The sequence below is a fragment of the Manis pentadactyla genome, chromosome 16 (assembly GCF_030020395.1).
Source record: "Manis pentadactyla isolate mManPen7 chromosome 16, mManPen7.hap1, whole genome shotgun sequence".
Lineage (NCBI taxonomy): Eukaryota > Metazoa > Chordata > Mammalia > Pholidota > Manidae > Manis > Manis pentadactyla.
In genome coordinates, this window is record NC_080034.1 from 79,164,301 (window position 1) to 79,190,069 (window position 25,769).

Consider the following 25,769-nt stretch of genomic DNA (forward strand, 5'->3'; position numbering starts at 1 on the left):
GGGAGCCATAGGAGCGCCTCATTACTGCTCCTCACAGTGGCCTTTACTGATGTCAGAGGGCAGGTGTGGCACCTTATTGCTGCTGGTGGTAAATGTTCTCATCCCCTTTGGGTCCCTTCTGACACAACCTCATTGGGGAGGGGAGACTCCTCATTACTGCCAGTTAGAATTGAATGTCCAGGCCGTCTTCATGGTCTCTCCTGATTCTGAAGGATGGGTGTGAGGGCAGGATGGCAGGGTTGAATGTCCTGGCTCCCTCCTTGGCCTTCTCTGATGCCATTCCAGTGTGGGTACTGGGGCACCGCAGTGCAGCCTGGTGAGGGGGGAATCTGGGCTCCCCATTTAGCCTTAGCTGGTTGGGTGTAAGGGTAGGGCCACAGTTTTTTTCTATGGTGTTTGGCTGGAGTAAAGAGGTGGTTGTCTAAAAGTGGTTTTTTTTGTCATTAATCTACAATTACATGCAGAACATTATGTTTACTAGGCTCCCCCCTTCACCAAGTCCCCCCCTCACACCCCATTACAGTCACTGTCCATCAGTGTAGTAAGATGCTGTAGAATCACTACTTGTCTTCTCTGTGTTGTACAGCCCTCCCTGTACCCCCCCCCACATTATACATGCTAATCATAATGTGCCCTTTCTTTTTCCCGCTTATCCCTCCCTTGCCACCCATCCTCCCCAGGCCCTTTTCCTTTGGTAACTGTTAGTCCATTCTTGAGTTCTGTGATTCTGCTGATGTTTTGTTCCTTCAGTTTTTCTTTGTTTTTATACTCCACATATGAGTGAAATCATTTGGTACTTGTCTTTCTCCGCCTGGCCTATTTCACTGAGCGTAATACCCTCTAGCTCCATCCATGTTGTTGCAAATGGTAGGATTTGTTTTCTTCTTATGGCTGAATAATGTTACATTGTGTATATGTACCACATCTTCTTTATCCATCTACTGATGGACACTTAGGTTGCTTCCATTTCTTGGCTATTGTAAATAGTGCTGCGATAAACATAGGGGTGCATCTGTCTTTTTCAAACTGGGCTGCTGCATTCTTAGGGTTCCCCTTTCTCTGCAACCTCACCAACATTTGTTGTTGTTGTTTGTCTTTTGGATGGTGGTGATCCTTACTGGTGTGAGGTGATATCTTATTGTGGTTTTAATTTGCATTTCTCTGATGACTAGCTATGTGGAGCATCTATCTTTTCATGTGTCTGTTGGTTATCTGAATTTCTTTTTTGGAGAACTGTCTGTTCAGCTCCTCTGCCCATTTTTTAATTGGATATTTGCTTTTTGTTTGTTGAGGTGTGTGAGCTCTTTATATATTTTGGATGTCAACCCTTTATCAGATCTGTCATTTATGAGTATATTCTCCCATACTGTAGGGTACCTTTTTGTTCTATTGATGGTATCCTTTGCTGTACAGAAGCTTTTCAGCTTGATATAGTCCCACTTGTTCATTTTTGCTTTTGTTTCCCTTGCCCGGGGAAATATGTTCATGAAGAAGTCACTCATGTTTATGTCCAAGAGATTTTTGCCTATTTTTTTTTCTAAGAGTTTTATGGTTTCATGACTTACATTCAGGTCTTTGATCCATTTTGAATTTACTTTTGTGTATGGAGTTAGACAGTGATCCAGTTTCATTCTCTTACATGTAGCTGTCCAGTTTTGCCAGCACCATCTGTTGAAGAGACTGTCATTTCGCCATTGTATGTCCATGGCTCCTTTATCGTATATTAAATGACCATATATGTCTGGGTTGATGTCTGGAGTCTCTATTCTGTTCCACTGGTCTGTGGCTCTGTTCTTGTGCCAGTACCAAATTGTCTTGATTACTGTGGCTTTGTAGTAGAGCTTGAAGTTTAGGAGCAAGATCCCCCCACTTTATTCTTCCTTCTCAGGATTGCTTTGGCTATTCGGTGTCTTTGGTGTTTCCATATGAATTTTTGAACTGTTTGTTCCCGTTCATTGAAGAATGTTGTTGGTAATTTGATAGGGATTGCCTCAAATCTGTATATTGCTTTGGGCAGGATGGCCATTTTGATGATATTAAATCTTCCTAGCCAAGAGCATGGGATGAGTTTCCATTTGTTAGTTCCCTCTTCAATTTCTCTTAAGAGTGTCTTGTAGTTTTCAGGTATAGGTCTATTACTTCCTTGGTTAGGTTCATTCCCAGGTATTTTATTCTTTTTGATGCAATTGTGAATGGAATTGTTTTCCTGATTTCTCTTTCTGTTAGTTCATTGTTAGTGTATAGGAAAGCCACAGATTTCTGTGTGTTAATTTTGTATCCTGCAACTTTGCTGAATTCTGATATTAGTTCTAGTAGTTTTAGAGTGGAGTCTTTAGAGTTTTTTATGTACAATATCATGTCATCTGCAAATAGTTTAACTTCTTTACCAATCTGTATTCCTTGTATTTCTTTGATTTGTCTAATTGCTGTGGCTAGGACCTCCAGTACTATGTTGAATAACAGTGGGGAGAGTGGGCGTCCCTGTCTTGTACCCGATCTCAGAGGAAAAGCTTTCAGCTTCTCCCTGTTCAGTATGATGTTGGCTGTGGGTTTATCATATATGGCCTTTATTATGTTGAGGTACTTGCCCTCTGTGCCCATTTTTTTGAGAGTTTTTATCATGAATGGATGTTGAATTTTGTCGAATGCTTTTTCAGTGTCTATGGAGATGATCATGTGATTTTTGTCCTTCTTTTTATTGATGTGGTGGATGATGTTGATGGATTTTTGAATGTTGCACCATCCTTGCATCCCTGGGATGAATTCCACTTCGTCATGGTATACGATCCTTTTGATGTATTTTTGAATTTGGTTTGCTAATATTTTGTTGAGTATTTTTGCATCTATGTTCATCATGGTTATTGGTCTGTAGTTTTCCTTTTTGGTGGGGTCTTTGCCTGGTTTTGGTATTAGGGTGATGTTGTCTTCATAGAATGAGTTTGGTAGTATTGCCTCCTGTTGTATTTTTTGGAAAACTTTAAGGGGAATGGGAATTATATCTTCTCTGTATGTCTGATAAAATTCCAAGGTAAATCCATCTGGCCCAGGGGTTTTGTTCTTGGGTAGTCTTTTGATTACCCATTCAATTTCTTTGCTGGTAATTGGTTTGTTTAGATTTTCTGTTTCCTCCTTGGTCAGTCTTGGAAGGTTGTATTTTTCTAGGAAGTTGTCCATTTCTTCTAGGTTTTCCAGCTTATTAGCATATAGGTTTTCATAGTAGTCTCTAATAATTCTTTGTATTTCTGTGGGGTCTGTTGTGATTTTTCCTTTCTCGTTTCTGATTCTGTTGATGTGTGTTGATTCTCTTTTTCTCTTAATAAGTCTGTCTAGAGGCTTATCTATTTTGTTTATTTTCTCAAAGAATCAGCTCTTGGTTTCACTGATTTTTTTCTATTGTTTTATTCTTCTCAAGTTTATTTATTTCTTCTCTGATCTTTATTATGTCCCTTCTTCTGCTGACTTTAGGCCTCATTTGTTCTTCTTTTTCTGATTTCAATAATTGTGACTTTAGACTATTCATTTGGGATTGTTCTTCCTTCTTTAAATAGGCCTGGATTGCTATATAGTTTCCTCTTAGGACTGCCTTCGCTGTGTCCCACAGAATTTGGGGCTTTGTGCTGTTGTTTTCATTAGTCTCCATATATTGCTTGATCTCTATTTTGATTTGGTCATTGATCCATTGATTATTTAGGAGCATGTTTTTAAGCCTCCATGTGTTTGTGGGCTTTTTGCTTTCTTTGTACAATTTATTTCTAGTTTTATACCTTTGTGGTCTGAAAAGTTGGTTGGTAGCATTTCAATCTTTTTTAATTTACTGAGGCTCTTTTTGTGGCCCAGTATGTGGTCTATTCTGTAGAATGTTCCATGTACACTTGAGAAGAATGTGTATCCTGTTGCTTTTGGGTGTAGTGTTCTGTAGATGTCTATTAAGTCCATCTGTTCTAGTGTGTTGTTCAGTGCCTCTGTGTCCTTACTTATTTTCTGTCTGATGGATCTATCCTTTGGAGTGAGTGCTGTGTTGACGTCTCCTAAAATTAATGCATTGCATTCTATTTCCTCCTTTAATTGTTAGTATTTGTTTCACATATGCTGGTGCTCCTGTATTGGGTGCATATATATTTATAATGGGTACATCCTCTTGTTGGACTGAGCCCTTTATCATTATGTAATGTCCTTCTTTATCTCTTGTTACTTTCTTTGTTTTGAAGTCTATTTTGTCTGATACTAGTACTGCAACACCTGCTTTTTTCTCCTTTTTGTTTACATGAAATATCTTTTTCCATCCCTTGACTTTTAGTCTGTGCATGTCTTTGGGTTTGAGGTGAGTGTCTTGTAAGCAGCATATAGATGGGTCTTGCTTTTTTATCCATTCTATTACTCTGTGTCTTTTGATTGGTGCATTCAGTCCATTTACATTAGGGTGATTATTGAAAGATATATACTTATTGCCATTGCAGGCTTTAGGTTCGTCGTTACCAAAGGTTTCAAGGTTAGCTTCTTTAGTATTTTTATGTCTATCTTAACTTGCTTATTGAGCTATTATAAACACTGTCTGATGATTCTTTATTTCTCTCCCTTCTTATTCCTCTTCTTCCTTTCTTTATATGTCGGGTGTTTTATTCTGTGCTCTTTTGTGTTTCCTTTGACTGCTTTTGTGGGTAGTTCATTTTACTTTTTGCCTTTAGTTAGTATTTGTTTGGTCTGCTTTCTTTGCTGTGATTTCATTTTCTCTGGTGACATCATTTAGCCTTAGGAGTGCTCCCATCTAGAGCAGTCCCTCTAAAATACCCTGTAGAGGTGGTATGTGGGAGATAAATTCCCTCAACTTTTGCTTGTCTGGGAATTGTTTAATCCCTCCTTCTTATTTAAAATGATAATCATGCTGGCTACAGTATTGTTGGTTCAAGGCCCTTCTGTTTCATTGCATTAAATATATCATGCCATTCTCTTCTGGCCTTTAAGGTTTCTGTTGAGAAGTCTGATGATAGCCTGATGGGTGTTCCTTTGTAGGTGACCTTATTCCTCTCTCTAGCTGCCTTTATAACTCTGTCCTTGTCCTTGATCTTTGCCATTTTAATTATTATGTGTCTTGGTGTTGTCCTCCATGGGTCCCTTCTGTTGGGTGTTTTGTGTACTTCCGTGGTCTGAGTGACTATTTCCTCCCCCAGTTTGGGGAATTTTTCAGCAATTATTTCTTCAAATACACTTTCTATCCCCTTTTCTCTCTCTCTTCTTCTTCTGGTACCCCTATATTGTGGATATTGTTCCATTTCTATTGGTCACACAGTTCTCTTAATATTCTTTCATTCCTGGAGATCATTTTATCTCTCTCTGCATCAGCTTCTATGCGTTCCTGTTCTCTGGTTTCTAATCAATCAATGGCCTCTTGCATCTCATCCATCCTGCTTTTAAATCCTTCCAGAGATTGTTTTATTTCTGTATTCTCCCTCCTTAGCTCTTGCATATTTCTCTGCAAGTCAATCAGCATGGTTATGACCTTAATTTTAAATTCTTTTTCAGGAAGATTGGTTAGGTCTGTCTTCCCAGATTCCTTTTCAGGGGAGACTGTCTGGGTTAATCTGATCTGTATCAAATTCTTCTGTCTTTTCATGGCGATAGAGGTAGTCATGGGTAGTTGGCACGTGTCAGCTGGAAGAACGTCCCTTCTTGCTGGTTTGTGTCCCTCCTCTCCTGGGAGAACGGCGACCCCTAGCGGCTTGTGCTGGGCAGCTGCGCGCAGACGGGGCCTCTGAGTCTTGCCCTGCCGCTGTGGAGGAGGCTCCGTGTGTGGTTGCTGTGGGCGTGGCCGGCCTCAGGCAGCTCTGTTGCTATGGTGGGGCCGCCAGGCCAGAGTGGGAATGGGCAGGAGGCTGTTTATTGCCGTGAGGGGCCTTGGGGCTGCGCTGCCGCCCAGGGGGTTAGGGCGCCCAGAGATCCCCGGGTTCCCAGCTGTTGAGCTGATTGTACTTGGATGTGTCTGTTCAGCTGTGGGGCCCCTGTCCCTTTAAGCCTTTCAAAACACTCTTTTCTTTGTCCCAGGGGCACCGCCTGTGGGGACCCACTTGCAGGTTTTACTGTCCTGTTTCCCTAGTATCCAGCACCCCACGCACTGTGTCTGCGCTCTGGCCCGGATGGCGGGGGCTGGGTGTTCGGCCGTCCTGGGCTCCGTCTCCCTCCCGCTCCGACTCCTCTTCTCCCGCCGGGAGCTGTGGGGAGGGGCGCTCGGCTCCCGCCGGGCCGGGGCTTGTATCTCACCCCCTTCGCGAGGCGCTGGGTTCTTGCAGGTGTGGATGTGGTCTGGCTGTTGTCCTGTGTCTTCTGGTCTCTCTTTTAGGAGTAGTTGTATTTGTTGTATTTTCAAAAATATGTATGGTTTTGGGAGGAGATTTCCACTGCTCTACTCATGCCGCCATCTTGGCTCCTTGTCTAAAAGTTTTCTGTCTTGTTAGGCTGCCTAATTCCTGGTTCTATGGCAAGAAAGAGCAGGCTTTTCATTTTTATTTTTATTTTTTCTGTATCCATTGGGGTTTCTAGGTGGTTGGAATTTCTAGTATCCAGTTTGGGATATATAAGGCAAAAAGAAAACCCAGGGAATTCACCCCAATGAGGTCTTGAGTTCCTTGGCCACTCTGCATACTTATCTCCAACTTTCAGTCATCTTATGTTAATTTGTATACATGTCCAGGTTTTAGCAGCAAGAGAACTATGGAAAAGTACATCTACTCCGTCTTCCTAGAAGCAGAATTCCTAGTAATACTAATTTTTATTACTTGGCTTAGATGGTATCTGCCACATTTTTACACTGGAAATTTAATGAGCTATTTCTACCATTTAATTGATTAGCAAGTAAGTATTTTGTGGGGAGATATATTGAGGTAATATAAATATCCTGTTTCTCATCAAACTTTTTCCTACTAGTTTTAGCATCCATTAATTCTTGCCTGAATAATAAACAGTTTGGCGACCATCATAATAATGATCTGATTCCATCATTCCTTCTACATTTATTCGTTGGCATTCTGCTGTTAGGTAGAGCTTTCCCATCTTCCCCATTTATTTATTTATTTATATCAGTATACATTCATGGATTCTTATTTTATTCAATGGTTTATATTACATTGCTATCATTATTTATTTTAATGCTCAAATTCTCCCAGTTTCCACTTCAGGTTGGCTTTGTGTCTGTCTCTCCATTTAAAACCTGAGTTCACAGAAGTATCTCCGATTTCAACCCATTGCTACAGGATTTTTTCTAACCTTCTCTATGCCCATATCTGTAACTCCTTTCTCCAACAGTGAGAAACCTGGCCTCCATTATTCTTGATAGATATTCTCAGCAAATCCCTTTAGTCCTGGCACTGCTAGTTAAATCCAAATGGCACAGAAACAAATGAGAAAGCAAGTCAGGGAAGTCATTTATAACCAAGGAAGGGTTACTATTCTTAATTGAAACTTCTTGATAAGTAGCTTCAGTTTGGAAACAAATTTACTTTTAGGGCCTTTTTTTAATTAAAAAAATTTTTGCCAATATGGTAGGTGAAAATAGCATTTTTTATCATCTTAATTAGCATTCTAATTATTAGTAATGAGGTTAAGTATATTTTCAGGTGTTTATCATCTATTTCTATTACCTCTTCTGTGAATTGCCTATGCCATTTGCTCATTTGTCTATTAGGATGTTTATCTTTATGTTTAATAATGGCTTATTTATTAAAGATACTATCACATCATCCATCAAATAATTTCATGGTTATTTATTTTTCTCTTGATCTTTGTTTCTGGTGCTTTTTACCATGCAGAATACTTAAATTTTTGTGTAGTTAAGTGCATCAATTTTCTCTTTTCTGCCTGTATGTTTTGCTTAGAAAAATCATTCCCACTCCAAGATTATATAATTATTTGCTTACACTTTGTGGTGTTAATTTTATGGTTCCATTAATGACATTTTACTCCATAATTCAGCCTGCATTTATTTTGGCATAAAGCGTGGTAGGGATCCAGTGCCCTGTATTGGGAATGTCAATTTCAAGCCTGTGTTGCCCCGGATAATCATGGACGCCCCCTGCAAAAATGGAATTGTTGTCATGGTGAGATAGTGCCAATACCATTTCTTGATTATACCATCTCTCATTCATCTCTATCATACTTGTTACTATGTATGCTTCAGTCTGTTTCTTTACTCTTTATTCTGTTTCACTGATCTGTCTTGGTTCCAGTATCATACTATTATTTATTTCTGTAGCTTACAGAAGTACTATTTTTAATATCTGAAGGCTGCATCTTTCCTCTGTACTCTTTTTCCCCCCAGCAATTTCCTATTTTGCTGACACATTTACTTTTCAAATTTTACTTCAGAATTATTTTTTATGTTAAATAACAATATCTATCTCACTAGGAAATGCAGGTTCAAGTCTTAATATATATATAAAGTGACTAGAACAGTGGGTGGCAAGGTAAACATTCAATGAAGTTAATAAATGACAAAGGTCCAGCTCTAGCTACCTTTAGAAAAAAAAGGGCATGTTTCGTATAATTGATATCCCTGAGACAGAGCTGGATCCAGAGTTATAGATGGTGCTCTATCTCTCCACATGGACGACACTGGTCATCCAGGACTCCACTTGCAAGCTTAAAATCCCCAAAGGGAAGAGGGCATCTTGCCCCAGCTCCTGCTGAGAAGTCTTAGGGAAACTTCTCATTGAACTAGCTTTAATCAGATGTGCATCTCTGAGCCCAGCTTTGTGGTGGGAGTGGAAATGCTGGCCTCGTACCCCTGTAGTCAGCCCTACCTGATCAGCATGGAATTCTCCTCAAGCGAGAGTGATTCTGTCTCTGTAACAGAGTGGGAATGGGATACTTATTGGAAAATAAAAATAAAAAACCAAATGATACTCTATTTTGGATGTACTTCTTTGTTGCCTCCATGCATGGTCCATGTTGTTAGTAAGTCCTTATTGAAAAATTAAAAAGTTGGGTTGCCAACCTTTTACTTTGCCCATTGGGTCAATCAGAGTTCATTTGCAGATCATAGCTAGATTATGCTGAAAGGCGCTCGATACCAAGACTTAGGGAATTCAGTGCAGACAGACTGTGTCAACTGAAGGAGCAGGTGCTAGACTGAGCTCCAGAAAGGACACAGAACTGGCCTGCCAGGGCGACCTATGCCTAGTCAAACAACCACTGTCCATTGACTAGCTCCAGGTCCAACTTTCTCCTTCACAGTTTGGAAAGTAAGAAGCTGCCACTTTCACTGTTGGCTTGGGGACCTCATAACCTCAGCCATTCTAGTGATACCAGGGTTCTTGTTTGCAGAGTAGAAGAATGAGCTTAGCAAACACCCAAAGTAGGAGAGCCAGGGAAAGGCTTTTACTGAGAGATAAAGTGAGAGGACAGAGCTCCTGGCTCATGCCAGGAGGGGATAAGAGAGCCTGTAGTTGTACGTTGTCTAGGGGTTTTATAGGCAGTTGAGGATTTTTGGGAACGTGAAAAAAGGCTTAGGGGTGTGGACTGTTAAGTGGTCCTTGAATATTTAGAATTAACACAAGGAACTTCCTGCTCTGATTTCTCCCTGAGATACCTGCTTCTTGGTCTGGGAGCATATCAAACACTATCTGCTGAGCCCCTAATCTGGGCTGAGGTATTGTTTGCTAAAGAGTAAATTAAGAATCTTACTTCTTAACTTCCTGGGTATTAAAATGAAATCTTATCCTTAAGGTGGAATCCTTCCTGCCTTTTAGTATGTTGTTTATGGCAGGCCTTGCTTGCCATTATTAATTGCCCAGATTGCAAATCACCTCATCAGGTCTGAAGGAGGAAGGACAGCACACAGGCCTGGGCCTTTTAGCGTGCTAGAGTGAATCTTACACATCACACATTACAAATGATTAGCATGGAATATTAACTGATCTCACCGAAGAATGACTCTAGAGCTTAATGTTTAACATAGAGCTTTGGTAGGGGGTTTCCTTGCATGCAGTTATATTGCTCTGACTGTAAATATCCTGCCTTGCTTTTTCTGGAGGCCCTCACCCTACTCTGACTATACCCACGGCCCCTGTCTCACTAGCATTACTAGCAAAATGGATGCCCACTCTGCCTGGGAACACCAGGGCTCCTTGCTACTCCTGTGGAAACACCAAGCACTCCCATGCTAGCTGAAGAAGCAAAAGAGGGAGAAGTGGGTTCCATGGTGGATTCTGTAAAATGTACTCTTTGTTTTCTAGATTCTAGCATGCAGCTGCACTCACCATAAGCGAGTTGGAATTAGGGAATTAGCCAGACATCTGAGGGAGAACTTTGAAAGGAAAATCTCTGTCATCTACTTTGACATCATTTTAAAAAGGAAAATATATCTTCTTGCCCCTCAAAAAGCACAAAGGACATAATCTTACTCTAAAGACAGCTAGCAACTATAAACTGATTTATCTATACAGACATATATATACACACATATAATTGATATATATATATATATGTATATATATATATATATGTATTTATGGCTATATTTTTCTCACTTCACTGATCACAGAAAAACTTAACGCAAATCAGTTCTGGTTCCATGAAATTAGCCTTAGGGAAATCCTGCTCTACTAGCTGGACAGAGAAAATGAAAGGAGGTAAAATTCAAGTAGGTGATTTTTGCTACTTAATTAACCTGTCTGTATAGGAAAGAACCTGAAGTTATATATTGCAGGGTCTTGTCTTGTATTATGCATGAATTTTTATTTATTATGTTTTCCTTGCCTTCCTTCTTTACTTTCCTCCCCCATCCTCCCAAATTGTTTTGGAATCTCATAGCTGGAAATTGACTGGTCCTGCTTTTCCTAGGCTGTTTTGGCTCTTGCACCCTAATTTCTGTGTTTTCCTGTTCACCAGCTGTTACTTGAACACCAGGATGCATATCAAGCTGGGACCGTGTTCCCTGATTCCTTTTACCCCAGCATCTGTGAAGGAGGTAAGATGATTTGCAGACCAAATGATACCACTTTTAGTTGCTTAATAGGAATAGTTATGATTTAAAAAGCATGTAAATATTTTCCACAGTCATTGGTTTGTGACTTAGTTCACAAAGTTGCATTTTCCATTTCACTAAAACTTATTAGCTTAAGCATAGGAATTCTGAAAACTTTAAGTGCCCTTACTTTACTGCTTTGTGGCAGAAGAGAACATTTTCAAAGAGATCAAAAGATCTGTTTTTGTTCCTTCTATGTTGTCTACTAGCATGCGACCTTGAAAAAATCACTTCCAGGCTGAGTATCAGCTTCCATATCTTAACATAGTGATAATAATGCATGCCTTGCTTCTTCGCTGGATTTTTTTTGGCATTAATGCATACTGTTTTATCAAATGTTATGCAAATCTAAGGTAGTGTTATCAGTAAACTGGGCTGAGGGGTTGTATCAGTCAGGGCCCCAGCAGGCACAGAAGGTGCACTTAACTGAGTAATTTTGAAGGGAGTTTTATAAGGGGATCATTTACAAAGGTGTGGACAGGATGTAAGAAATTGTAAAGGATAGTACAGGGGAGGGAGTGTTTTCTGGAATCGCAGACAGAGAGCTACTTCAAGAGGGCTGCTTGATGGGTCCAGACCTTTAGGCAGACACACAGGCAGCCTGCTGTGACTCTATAGAAGGGAGCTGGGAGAAGAATACAATAACCTTTATCCTTTCTCTGCTGTCATATCCATTCCCCCCATTGGCCAAGCCCAACCCAGCCAAAGCCAGAAGGCAAAGAAGCCAGTTGAAGGAGGTCATCACCTCAGAGGCACAGTATAGAGCAGAAAAGGATGGAAACAAACGGAAGTCCAGATCTGGATCTGGAGGCACAAACAAAAGACATCCAGTACACTGGATCATCATAAACCATTTTTGGAGTCTCAGGGTCATTAGCCATTAGGCACTCCCCCTCTTTTTTTTTTGTTTAATACAGTGATGCATTTAGGATCAAAGAGCTATTTAGGGCTCTCACTCCTATAGTTACCATCCCAGGTAATTAAGTTTTTGTATTTCTCTTATTTGTAAGTTTTCTTTTTTGCTTGTTTCCTTCTTAGTCTGTTAATTATCACCTCTCAATCCTATTATTTTGCCTGATGTTGCACTTCTCTCTCTAACCTATTCTTTCTAATTTAATGTATCTTAAAATGCATTAGGGGGGCTCTAATGTCTCTTGAGATTTTAATAGTTCCTTGATATGTTTTATGTTTACATAAAAAATAAATTTAAAATGTTTCTTGTCAATTTGGGGAACATTGCTTAATAAATGCTTAGAAACAGACAAAAATACAATAATGAAATTCTGAGAAGAGTGTAAAAGGAATGCAAACTATCCAGAATTTTCCGCTTTTTACACAGTAGTAGATACCTTCTTATCTGATGTAAAGACTGGGACCAATGTGTGACAGATAAGCCAAAAAGGTCAATTAGAAAGAATTATAAAATGTATGCTGATTATAAGGAATTTGATGCAGATTCCTCTTAGATTTTTATGAACTTTTCTGAATCTTTGTCTCTTACATATCTTCTTCAACAGTATGTTTCTTTTTCTTCTTTGGTGATTCACCTGTATTGCACCTTTCAAAACCACTTAACTTTATTAGATATTTAGTTGCCAAAGAAACAACTTTGGTTTTTTACATCAGTTTAGCTAATATTGAATTAAATGCTGTAATTACAATAACAAGGACAACTGGTTTGAAGAGGATTAGAAGCAGATCTGGCTGACCCTCTGTAAGCTACAGCCCAGCTTGGAGAAAGAGGTGCTCAGGCCTGTGGGCAGTGCCCTGCCAGCTGTCAGCACCCAGTATGCCCCAGGGTTTGGCTTTCTTTTGCCTCTAGTCAGTATGATTTACAGAAGGAACAAAGAGCTTTGGTTAAGCTGGCAATTGGTAAGTGGAGGTTTGTGAAAAGAGCTACTGCTATACTTAATTCTGGAGGGTTTTTTACTGTATTCGGTAGAATACAAACTGTAAGTTCTAGCTCAAACAAGACTTGGAGCAAATCAAATTTCTTTGTTACAATTTACTTGAAAATCATTTTCAGAAGAACCAACGATTTAGACTAGTTAGGCTATTTTTACTTCAGTAACAACATAAAAAATTTAAACTGAGGAGTTTGCTTTCAGTTTCCTGCATGACAGTTAACACCCCATGAAGAGTTTTGTGGTTTTAGAGATTTAGAAAAGATGCCAATTCCTGTCTTTCCTACCCTTCCTGTGGAATGAATAAAGAGCTACAGGGGACACCCACTGGCTCACTCAGATGATGCTTGAGACGTGTGCTATTTTATTTTTTTAATTTTTAATTTTTAAAAGTTTTTATTAAGGTATTAATGATAGACACTTTTATGAAGGTTTCACATGAAAAAACAATGTGGTTACTACATTCACCCGTATTATCAAGTCCCCACCCATACCCCATTGCAGTCACTGTCCATCAGTGTAGGAAGATGCCACAGATTCACTGTTTGCCTTCTCTGTGCTACACTGTTCTCCCCGTGACCCCACACACCATGTGTACTAAACATAATACCCCTCAGTCCCCTTCTCCCTCCCTCAACACCTGCCCTCATGCACCCCTCCCCTTTGGTAACCACTAGTCCCTTCTTGGAGTCTGTGAGTCTGCTGCTGTTTTGTTCCTTCAGTTTTGCTTCATTGTTATACTCCACAAATGAGGGAAATCATTTGACACTTGTCTTTCTCCACCTGGTTTATTTCACTGAGCATAATACCCTCCAGCTCCATCCATGTTGTTGCAAATGACAGAACTTGTTTCTTTCTTATGGCTGAATAGTATTCCATTGTGTATATGTACCATATCTTCTTCATCCATTCATCTACTGATGGACACTTAGGTTGCTTCTATATCTTGGCTATTGTAAATAGTGCTGTGATAAACATAGGGGTACATCTGTCTTTTTGAATCTGAGAAATTGTATTCTTTGGGTAGATTCCAAGGAGTGGGATCCCTAGGTCAAATGGTATTTCTATTTTTAGTTTTCTAAGGAACCTCCATATTGCTTTCCACAATGGTTGAACTAGCTTACATTCCCACCAGCAGTGTAGGAGGGTTCCCCTTTCTCCACATCCTCGCCAGCATTTGTTGTTCTTAGTCTTTTCAATGCTGGCCATCCTTACTGGTGTGAGATGATATCTCATTGTGGTTTTAATTTGCATTTCCCTGATGATTAGTGATGTGGAGCATCTTTTCATGTGTCTGTTTGCCATCTGAATTTCCTTTTTGGTGAATTGTCCCTTCATATCCTCTGCCCATTTTTTCATCAGGTTATTTCCTTTTTGGGTGTTGAGGTGTGTGAGTTCTTTATATATTTTGGATGTTAACCCCTTGTCGGATATGTTATTTACAAGTATATTCTCCCATATTGTAGGGTGCCTTTTTGTGCTTTAGGTGGTGTCCTTTGCCATACAGAAACTTTTTAGTTTGATGTAGTCCCATGTGTTCATTTTTGCTTTTGTTTCCCTTCCTCAAGGAGATGCGTTCAGGAAGAAGTTGCTCATGCTTATATTCAGGAGATTTTTGCCTCTGTTGTCTTCTAAGAGTTTTATGTTTTCATGTCGTACATTCAGGTCTTTGATCCATTTTGAGTTTACTTTTGTGTATGGGGTTAAACAATAATCCAGTTTCATTCTCTTGCATGTAGCTGTCCAGTTTTGCCAACACCAGTTGTTGAAGAGGCTGTCATTTCCCCATTGTATATCCATGACTCCTTTATCTTATATTAATTGATCATATATGGTTGGGTTTATATCAGGGTTCTCTAGTCTGTTCCATTGGTCTATGGGTCTGTTCTTGTGCCAGTACCAAATTGTCTTGATTACTGTGGCTTTGTAGTAGAGCTTGAAGTTGGGGAGCATAATCCCCCAGCTTTATTCTTCCTTCTTAGGATTGCTTTGGCTATTCAAGGTCTTTTGTGGTTCCATATGAATTTTAGAATGATTTCCTCTAGTTCACTGAAGAGTGCTGTTGGTATTTTGATAGGAATTGCATTGAATCTGTAGATTGCTTTAAGCAGGATGGTCAATTTGACAATATTAATTCTTCCTATCCATGAGCATGGGATGTGTTTCCATTTATTGGTATCTTCTTTAATTTCTATCATGAATGTCTTGTAGTTTTCAGAGTACAGGTCTTTCACTTCCTTGGTTAGGTCTATTCCTAGGTATTTTATTCTTTTTGCTGCAACTGTGAATGGAATTATTTTCCTGATTTCTCTTTCTGCTAGTTCATTGTTAGTATATAGGAATGCCACAGATTTCTATGTATTAATTTTGTATCCTATAACTTTGCTGAATTCAGATACTAGATCTAGTAGTTTTGGAGTGGATTCTTTAGGGCTTTTTATGTACAATATCATGTCATCTGCAAACAATGACAGTTTTACTTCTTCCTTGCCAATCTGGATGACTTTTAATTCTTTCTTTTGTCTGATTGCTGTGGCTAGGACCTCCAGTACTATGTTGAAAAGAAGTGGGGAGAGTGGGCATCCTTGTCTTTTTCCCGATCTTAAAGAAAAAGCTTTCAGCTTCTTGCTGTAAAGTATGATTGTTAGATGTGGGTTTATTGTATATGGCCTTTATTATGTTGATGTACTTGCCCTCTATACCCATTTTATTGAGAGTTTTTGTCATGAATGGATGTTGAATTTTGTTAAATGCTTTTTCAGCATCTATGGAGATGATGATGTGGTTTTTGTCCTTTTTGTTGATGTGGTGGATGATGTCGCTGGATTTTCAAATGTTGTACCATCCTCGCATCCCTGGAATAAATTCTACTTGAGCATGATGGATGATCTTTTTGATGTATTTTTGAATTTAGTTTGCTAATATTTGTTCAGTATTTTTGCATCGCTGTTCATCAGGGATATTGGTCTGTAATTTTCTTTTTTTGTGGTGTCTTTGCTTGCTTTTGGTATTAGAGTGATGCTGGCCTCATAGAATGAGTTTGGAAGTATTCCATCTTCTACTGTTTGGAAAATTTTAAAGAGGATGGGTATTAGGTCTTCACTACATGTTTGATAAAATTCAGCAGTGAAGCCATCTGGTCCAGGGATTTTGTTCTTAGGAAGTTTTTTGTTTACCAATTCAATTTCATTGCTGATAATTAGTCTGTTCAGATGTTCTGTTTCTTCCTTGTTCAGACTTGGAAGATTTTTTTTTCTTGACAGTTGTCCATTTCTTCTAGGTTATCCAGTTTGTTAGCATATAATTTTTCATAGTATTCTCTAATACTTATTTGTATTTCTGTGGTGTTTGTAATGATTTTTCCTTTCTCATTTCTGATTCTGTTTATGTGTGTAGACTCTCTTTTGTTCTTGATAAATCTGGCTAGGGGTTTGTCTATTCTGTTTATATCCTCAGAGAACCATCTCTTGCTTTTATTGATTCTTTCTATTGTTTTATTCTTCTCGATTTTATATATTTCTGCTCTAATCTTTATTATGTCCCTCCTTCTACTGACTTTGGGCCTCATTTGTTCTTCTTTTTCTAGTTTCATTAATTGTGAGTTTAGACTGTTCTTATGGGATTGTTCTTCTCTACTGAGGTAGGCCTGTATTGCAGTATACTACCCCTTAGCAAGGCCTTCCCTGCATCCCACAGATTTTGCGGTGTTGAATTACTGTTGTCATTTGTCTCCATATGTTGTTTGATCTCTGTTTTTATTTGGTCATTGATCCATTGGTTATTTAGGAGCATGTTGTGAAGCCTCCATGTGTTTGTGGGCTTTTTCATTTTCTTTGCGTAATTTATTTCTAGTTTCATACCTTTGTGGTCTGAGAAGCTGCCTGGTACAATTTCAATCTTTTTAAAAATGCTGAGCTCTTTTGTGGCCTAGTATATGATCTATTCTGGAAAATGTTCCATGTGTACTTGAGAAGAATGTGTATCCTGCTGCTTTTGGGTGGAGAGTTCTGTAGATGTCTTTTAGGTCCATTTGTTCTAGTGTATTATTCAGTACCTCTGTCTCCTTACTTATTTTCTATCTGGTTGATCTGTCCTTTGGAGTGAGTGGAGTGTTGAAGTCTCCTAGAATGAATGCATTGCATTCTATTTCCCCTTTTAATTCTGTTAGTATTTGTTTCTCATACGTAGGTGCTCCTGTGTTGGGTGCATAGATATTTTTAATGGTTATATATTCTTGTTGGACTGACCTCTTTATTATTATGTAATGTCCTTCTTTGTCTCTTGTGACTTTCTTTGTTTTGAAGTCTGTTTTGTCTGATACCAGTACTGCAACACCTGCTTTTTTCTCCCTATTAGTTGCCTGAAATATCTTTTCCTTTTCTTCACTTTTAGTCTATGTATGTCTTTTGGTTTAAAGTGAGTCTCTTGTAGGCAGCATATAGATGGGTCTTGTTTATTTATCCATTCAGTGACTCTATGTCTTTTGATTGGTCCATTCAGACCATTTACATTTAGGGTGATTATTGAAAGGTATGTACTTATTGCTATGGCAGGCTTTAGATTCGTGGTTACCAGAGGCTCAAGGTTAACTTCCTTACTAAGAGTCTAACTTAACTCATTTAATAATCTATTACAAACACAATCTAGAAGTTCTTTTTTTCTCCTCCTTTTTCTTCCTCCTCCATTCTTTATATTTTAGGTATCATATTCTGTACTCTTTGTCTATCCCTTTATTGACTTTGGGGATAGTTCATTTAATTTTGCATTTGCTTAGTATTTAATGGTTTTACTTTCTATACTGTGGTTTTATTACCTCTGGTGACAGCTATTAAACCTTAGGAACACTTCCATCTATAGCAGTTCCTACAAAATACACTGTAGAGACAGTTTTTAGGTGGTAAATTCTCTCAGCTGTTGCTTATATGGAAATTGTTTAATCTCACCTTCAAATTTAAATGATAATCTTGCCAGATAATGTATTCTTGGTTTGAGGCCCTTGTGCTTCATTGCATTAAATACATCATGCCACTCTGTTCTGGCCTGTAGGGTTTCTGCTGAGAAGTCTGATGTTAGCCTGATGGGTTTTCCTTTGTATGTCATCTTATTTCTCTCTCTGGCTGCTTTTAATAGTCTGTCCTTATCCTTGATCTTTGCCATTTTAATTACTATGTGTCTTGGTGTTGTCCTCCTTGGGTCCCTTGTGTTGGGAAATCTGTGCACCTCCATGGCTTGAGAGACTATCTCCTTCCCCAGATTGGGGAAGTTTTCAGCAATTACCTCTTCAAAGTCACTTTCTTTCCATTTTTCTCTCTGTTCTTCTTCTGGTACCCCTATAATGCAAATATTGTTCCATTTGGATTGGTCACACAGTTCTCTCAATATTCTTTCATTCTTAGAGATCCTTTACTCTCTCTGTGCCTCAGCTTCTTTGTATTCCTCTTTTCTAATTTCTATTTCATTTATCATCTCCTCCACTGTATCTAATCTGCTTTTAGAACCTTTCATTGTATGTTTCATTTCTGATACTGTGCTCTGTAGTGATTGGATCTCTGACCAGAATTCATTCCTGAGTTCTTGAATATTTTTCTGTACCTCCGTGAGCATGTTGATTTTTATTTTGAAATCCCTTTCTGGAAGATTCATGATGTCGATTTCATTTGAATCTTTCTTAGGTGTTGTATTCATAATTTTGCTTTGAACCAGGTTCCTTTGGCGTTTCATATTTGTATATGGCTCCCTCTACTGCCCAGAAGCTCTATTCTCTGGAGCTGCTCAGCCCCAGAAGCAATGTCGGGGGTTGCAGGGGAGTGATATTGGTGCCTGTGGGGTGGAAAGAGCTCTTTCCTGCTCCCCAGCTGTTATGCCTGTCTCCACTGCCAGACCAAGTTGGCTGAGCACACAGGTGTAAGCCTCTATGCTTTGCATTTGTAGCTGCTGTAGACGGGGCTTTCCTCTGGCTGGCCTAATGCCAGGGTAGGGTTTGCTGGTTTGCGAGCCAGGTGCAGGCTGGCCAGGAGAAAGGTGTAGTAGGCTGCATATCACGGAGGGGGTCCTTGGAGCTGTGTAGCCATCCAGGGAGCTGGAGCACCTGAAGATCGTGGAAGTTCCCAACCTGCTGGGCAGAGTCCACCTGGACAATTTTGTGTACCTGCCCTTTCTCCTGAGCAGTAAGCTCTGTGCAATCCTTGCCCCTTTAGCAGCCCTCCTGCTGACAGGAAGTCTCTCAGACTGCCCTCCTTTCTTTTGTCCCAGAGCAACCAGATATGGATCCTTGCTTTCCATAATCAGCTGGAATCTCAGTCTCTCCCAGTATTCTGCCTTTCTTAGCTTTCCAACCCCCTAATCATGAGAATACCATTCAAGCACCATGAAATGTAGGTTTGTGCTCCTAGAGCAAAGCCCCATAGTTAGGTGTTCAGGAGTCCCAGGCCTCCACTCCCTTCCTGCTCCATTTCTCTTCCTCCCACCAGTGAACTGGGGTGGGGAAAGGGCTTCTTTCCTGCCAGGCCATGGCTTTAGTTCGTTACCCTGTTCCCTGAGGTTTATTCTTTTCTCCAGGTGTATGCTGTTTGGCACAGTCCTCTTTCCTGTTGCTCTTTCAGGATTAGTTATATTAATTATATTTTCATATTATATGCAGTTTTAGGAGGAAGCCTCTGTCTCACCTCTCATGCCATCTTCTTTAATCTCTGACCTGTGTTATTTTAAAACAATTGTTGTAAATTCAGATGCTTGGAAGTCTTTGGGTTATTTGCTTTTGTCTTTTGTGCTACTAGGGAGATGCACTGTGATGGACAAAGAAGATTAAAAACAAAAACAAAAACAGAAACCTATCTCCTTCCCTTTAGGGCACAGAAATTGAAAACAATTCCAGCCTTTATTGTATCCCAGGTGGTACATACTGTTGTCAGATGTGTCTGGATGGTCTTTCCCTGTGTACTAGGTGGGACATCTACCTTGGATGGGAGAAGGTTCTTGACACTTAATGAGAAAGAATTCTCAAGCAGGTCAGACGAGCATAGGTAAGGAAGGAATTCATTAGAGCAAGAATAGTAGGGAATGGCAGCTGCTTTGCAGACATCAGAGAACAAGAAAGAACAGAAGGAGGAAAGGGAATCTCATTGTTTTTTACTCAACAGAGTAAATGGTTATATCTTCATATGGCAAATCCCTTGCCAACTCCTAAATCCAGGGACACCTGGCGTCCACTGTCTGCTTGGGTCTGTACATCATGAGAACTAAGCCCCTACCACCCCAGGATTTGGGGGTGCCACAGAGTGCTGGATGGGGTGAGATTATGTTCTGAGAACTTCCCAAAGGTAAAGAAAGGGGATGTTTTGACAGGCTACTAAAGTGCATGATCATACAGCTGCAGTCTGTCTGGGCCACCCAGGTGAAGCAAACTTGAAAGCCCAAATCAGAGTAGCTTTTCCCTACTTGTCTGAAATAGGACAGAGAGTAAGGAGACTTAAGTGCTTAAGTCTGGAAAATAGAAAGAAATAGTGAGGTAACAAAGACACTTGCTACTGGAAGAACACAGAGACAAAACACAGTAAGTTGAACAGTGAGAAGTCTTTATTTAAGGCAAAAGGCACACACTCCAATGGAAGTGGGAACCAGCTCAGAGAGGAGGCATGCCTAGAAGGCTTATGATTATGTCTTTCAAGGCTTTCAAGAATGGGGCAGAGGACTGTGGGTGGGGGTGTTATTGGGCATAGGCTTGACCTGTGGTCTCATGATGTGTATCTCCAGTGAGAGACATTTTGTTGCCATCCACAGTCTGTCCTCTAGATGTTCTGTAAGATAACACAAGGAATGTCTTGATCCTGTTCTCCAAGATAGTGGTGACCCTCAAGCAGTGGGGAAATATCATTTAGGACTGCTCACTCGGCCTTTGGAGAGGGTCAATTGTTGGCTGATTACTATAAAATAGGTTAGGAATCTTACCTCCTAACTCCCTGGTTTTAAAATGGAATTTTAGCTTTAAGATGGAGTCCCTCCTGTTCTTACTATACCATTTGTATCTTGGCATTTTTCATCAAAGGCAGGAAAATTTAATCATGATGCTTGTTCCATGTCCCTGCCCTACCTCAATACGAGAAGTTGTGAGTCAGTTTAAGCTGTTTCTCTTTGGCTGGCTCTTCTGTTCTAGAGGCTTCCTTTGAACATCAACAGAACCAACTAAGAGGCTTGGAGGGAAGGAGGAGAAGGGACACAGCAGGCAGTTGTGGAAGAGTTGACTGAGAATCTCCAGCTTTTAAAGACAGAAGCCTGACTTCTGCTTCTGTTTTGTCAGGACAATTCCATGACATGTCTGAGAGCACTCACTGGACTCCATTTCTTAATGCAAGCATTCATCATATCCGAGAGAACTATCCCCTTCCCTGGGAGAAGGTAGGCAAGGCCCTGTAATCCTCAAAAAATTAAATTCCAGACCTGCCAAATCCTATTTTTGCACCTTCACTTTACTCCATTTGTCTTCCTGCCACCCATCCCCCACCTTGCCTTCCCTCCACAAAGCCCTGTTAAGGGGTACTCACCATAGTACCATCAATGTCAAACACAGTATGTGGTACATAGCGGATGGCTAGTTAATATTTGAAAAAGTTACTTTAAAAACAAAGTTTAGGGTATGGCACTTGTTGTTTTGCTCCAATAATAAATTATCTGAAAGCACTTCCAAGGCACTCAGAACATTTCAAAAAGTCCTTTGTGGTTTATACCTGCATCTGATTTTTTGTCTCAATAATGGAAACAAATTCATATTTATTAAAACACTTAATAGGGTTGTAATAAAATAACTAAACATACATGACTCTAATTTGCTTTCCTGATAGGACACAGAGAAATTGGTAGCTTTCTTGTTTGGAGTTACCTCTCACATGGTGGCAGATGTCAACTGGCACAGCTTGGGTATTGAACAAGGATTCCTTAGGACAATGGCTGCTGTGAGTATATATCTTTAGGCTAATGATTTTATGGGAGTGATACTGTCAAACCCAAGATCAAAATCTGGCCCTTTTGAAGGAAAGGAAAACTTTAGGTTACTCAGAGGTCATGTGGAAATAGAGTAATTGCCCAAAGCAGTATTTGTTAGATTTCTATCTGTTCTTACTATTCTTCTTAATTTCCTTGCTATCTGAGCAATTTCCTCACATGGGGCAGAATGACTAACTGTGCACTGAAAACAGCAATAGATGTGATGTTTCTTTGAAAATTGAGTCCATCTGTTATGCATCCATTGGGTTATGCTATTAATTGGGTTAGGCTGTCATCTCACTACCAGCCTGATTGTGCAGTAGGAGTTTGGGCTACAATTTGTGATTAATACCAGATGATTCTCTTTCTTTCTCAGATTGATTTTCATGGCTCCTATTCTGAGGCACATCCGACTGGTGATTTTGGTACTATTTATTTACATTTGCCAAGTTTTCTGCTATAGTTATGTTTCACTTGTAGTAAATTCATCACTGTACCCTAAATATGTATATATATTAAAATTTTTTTAATAACCTGCTTTCTCCTCAACTAAGACAATTTCACAGTAAATTAGAACTGGCTATGTGGTTCTGTTGAGTAAAAAATGTCATTTCATACTCCATGAAATAAGAATTAAGTCACTTGGTAGAATGTCTAATAGGCAGGTATCTAGATGACAAGAACCATAATGTTTCCAGGAGCATCTGCCAGCAAAGATGTGGTTCATTGTAGGTTTAGTGTATTACCTCTTTCTCATTTTTTTAATAAAAAATTTTTTGTTTTAAAAAATCAATTTATTTAAACTAAAAAGAAAAAATAAAACATTTATTTAAAAATTATGTATTTTTATTATATCTTATAGCTAGCTTTCTATTTTAATATTACAGTTCATTTAGAGTACAGACATACTTCATTTAATATAGGGATGTATTTCTGAAAAGTTGAGTATGTATAACTTTTTGCTTAAAAATCACATTTCATCATTGATTTCTGTCATAATTTCAGAAAAGGTTTTATATCAGATTAAAATTAATTACTTAGTGTCTCCTAATATTTTAGCTTTAAATTGATAAATTCCATTTTTTTCAGTGGTAAATTACCTTTAAATAGACAAAGTAGATGGTGAGTGGAGTTTATTTAAAAGAACCCTATAGTCTATCTTTCTTTCTTTAATGTAAAAAACTTTTAGTTATATGAGTGTTTCCTAATCCATATGTTTTACCAGCTAAGATTTTTTAAATCACATTTTCTTAAAGAAAATTCATGCCTGTGCCTAAAATAATGATCAGAAACCTGTGCTAATTTGTGTTGAAAGAAGCATGCTATGTGTTACTACTAATCCACCAACATGTAAATATTTTTCTCATGTCATAGGAGGAGATGTGTTGAGCCAGTTTGAGTTTAACTTTAATTACCTCTCACGGCAGTGGTAAGAGCAATATATATTTAAATTTGTGGTATTTAAATGGCATTTAGGAGGTTGATCCTTATTTTCTTTACAAAATAGAACTAACAATGTAATTAGGAGTCTTCTGCACTGAAAATTTTGAAAAGTAAAATTGCACATCTAAGTAGATTCTTTAAAGAATTTATGAATTTGCCAAACTTATAAAAGAATGTGTATCTATAAATAGAATAGGATGATGCACATACGTGTAGGTACTATCTAGCTGAAGAAATGGAGCATTACTGGTATCTTATAAGCTACTTGCCTCCCATCTATCACCTCACCTTCTCTTCCACCAGGAGTAATCACTTCCCTAAAGTTTCCTATTAATCATTTTGTTGCTATTCTCTGCAATTTTACTACATCTATGTATGCATCCATATACAAAATAGTATATGGTTGTAAACGTAGGTAAATAGAATTACCCAGCATGTAGTCTGCTAATTATTTTGCTTTAATATATGTTTCTGAGATGTAACCAATGACATGTTTGACTGTAGTTCATTCATTTGCACCATTACATGGTCCTCAATTGTATGGATCTACCAAATAACTACATTGCTAATGTTGATGGATATGAAGTAGGTTTATTATTATTAAGGCATCACTGATATACACTCTTAAGAAGGTTTCACATGGAAAACATTGTGGTTACTTCATTCACCCATATTATCAAGTCCCCTCTTACCCCACTGAAGTCACTATCAGCATACTAAGTTACCACAGAGTCACTACTTGTCTTCTCTGTTCTACACTGTCTTCAACATGACCCTGCACACCATGTGTATCAATCTTGATACCCCTCAATCCCCTTCTCCCTCCCCACCGACTCTCCTCCACCCCTCCCTTTTGGTAACTGCCAGTCCCTTCTTGGAGTCTGTGAGTCTGCTACTGTTTTGTTCCTTCAGTTTTGCTTCGTTCTTATACTCCACAAATGAGGGAAATCATTTGACACTTGTCTTTCTCTTTCTAGCTTATTTCACTGAACATATTGCCCTCTAGCTCCATCTATGTTGTTGTAAATGGTAGGATTTGTTTTCTTCTTATGGTGGAATAATATTCCATTGTGTATATGTACCACATCTTTTTTATCCATTCATCTACTGGTGGACACTTAGGTTGCTTCCATATCTTGGCAATTGTAAATAGTGCTGCAACAAACATAGGGGTGCATATGTCTTTTTGAATCTGAGATTTGTTTCCTTTGGGTACATTCCTAGGAGTGGAATTCCTGGGTCAAATGGTATTTTTGTTTTTAGTTTCTTGAGGAACCTCCATATTGCTTTACACAATAGTTGAACTAATTTACATTCCCACCAGTAGTGTAGGACGTTCTCCTTTCTCTGCATCCTCGCCAGCATTTGTTGTTTCTTGTCTTTTTGATGTCAACCATCCTAAATGGTTTGAGATGATATCTCATTGTTTTAATTTGCACTTCCCTGACAATTAATGATGAGGAGCATCTTTTCATGTGCCTGTTGGCCATCTGAATTTCTTCTCTGAAGAAGTATCTGTTCAGATCCTCCACCCATTTTTTAATCAGGTTATTTTCTTTTTGGGTGTTGAGGTGTGTGAGTTCTTTATATATTTTGTATGTTAACCCCTTGTCAGATATGTCAATTACAAATATATTCTACCATATTGTAGGATGCCTTTTTGTTCTATTGATGGTGTCTTTTGCTGTACAGAAGCTTTTTAGTTTGATGTAGTCCCGTTTGTTCATTTTTGCTTTTGTTTTCCTTGCCCGAGGAGCTGTTTTCAGAAAAAAGTTGCTCATATTTATATTCAAGAGATTTTTGCCTAAGTTTTCTTCTAAGAGTTTTTTTTATTTTTTTATTTTTTTTTATTTTAAATAATTATTTTTTATTGAAGGGTAGTTGACGCACAGTATTACATTACATTAGTTTCAAGTGTACAACACAGTGGTAGAACATTTATATACATAATTCTAGGTTCCAGCTATCGCCCTACCAAGCTGTTACAATATCTTGACTACATTCCTTATGCTATACATTACATCCCGGTTACTTACTTATTTTACCATTGGAAGTCTGTCCTTTTTTTTTTTTTTTTTTTTTGTGAGGGCATCTCTCATATTTATTGATCAAATGGTTGTTAACGACAATAAAATTCTGTATAGGGGAGTCAGTGCTCAATGCACAATCATTAATCCACCCCAAGCCTAATTTTCGTCAGTCTCCAATCTTCTGAGGCATAACAAACAAGTTCTTACATGTAGAACAAATTCTTACATAATGAATAAGTTACATAGTGAACAGTACAAGGGCAGTCATCACAGAAACTTTCGGTTTTGCTCATGCATTATAAACTCTAAACAATCAGTTCAAATATGAATACTCATTTGGTTTTTATACTTGATTTATATGTGGATACCACATTTCTCTCTTTATTATTATTATTATTA

The 25,769-nt window shown here is 38.8% G+C and overlaps 1 protein-coding gene across 3 annotated transcripts in view; it reads left to right on the forward strand.

Annotated features, from left to right (window-relative positions):
* The window catches only part of GPLD1 (glycosylphosphatidylinositol specific phospholipase D1), a 113,756-nt gene that overhangs the window by 8,819 nt on the left and 79,168 nt on the right, over nt 1-25,769 (forward strand). For all 3 annotated transcript variants that reach the window (XR_008994466.1, XM_036911655.2, XM_036911657.2), the window contains 5 exons: nt 10,879-10,957; nt 21,215-21,312; nt 21,756-21,866; nt 22,274-22,322; nt 23,272-23,326. Coding sequence is in view for 2 of the 3 variants with exons in the window: in XM_036911655.2 (XP_036767550.2) it covers nt 10,879-10,957; nt 21,215-21,312; nt 21,756-21,866; nt 22,274-22,322; nt 23,272-23,326 (392 nt within the window). In the remaining variant the exon portion in view is untranslated. The remainder of the gene's footprint in view (nt 1-10,878; nt 10,958-21,214; nt 21,313-21,755; nt 21,867-22,273; nt 22,323-23,271; nt 23,327-25,769) is intronic.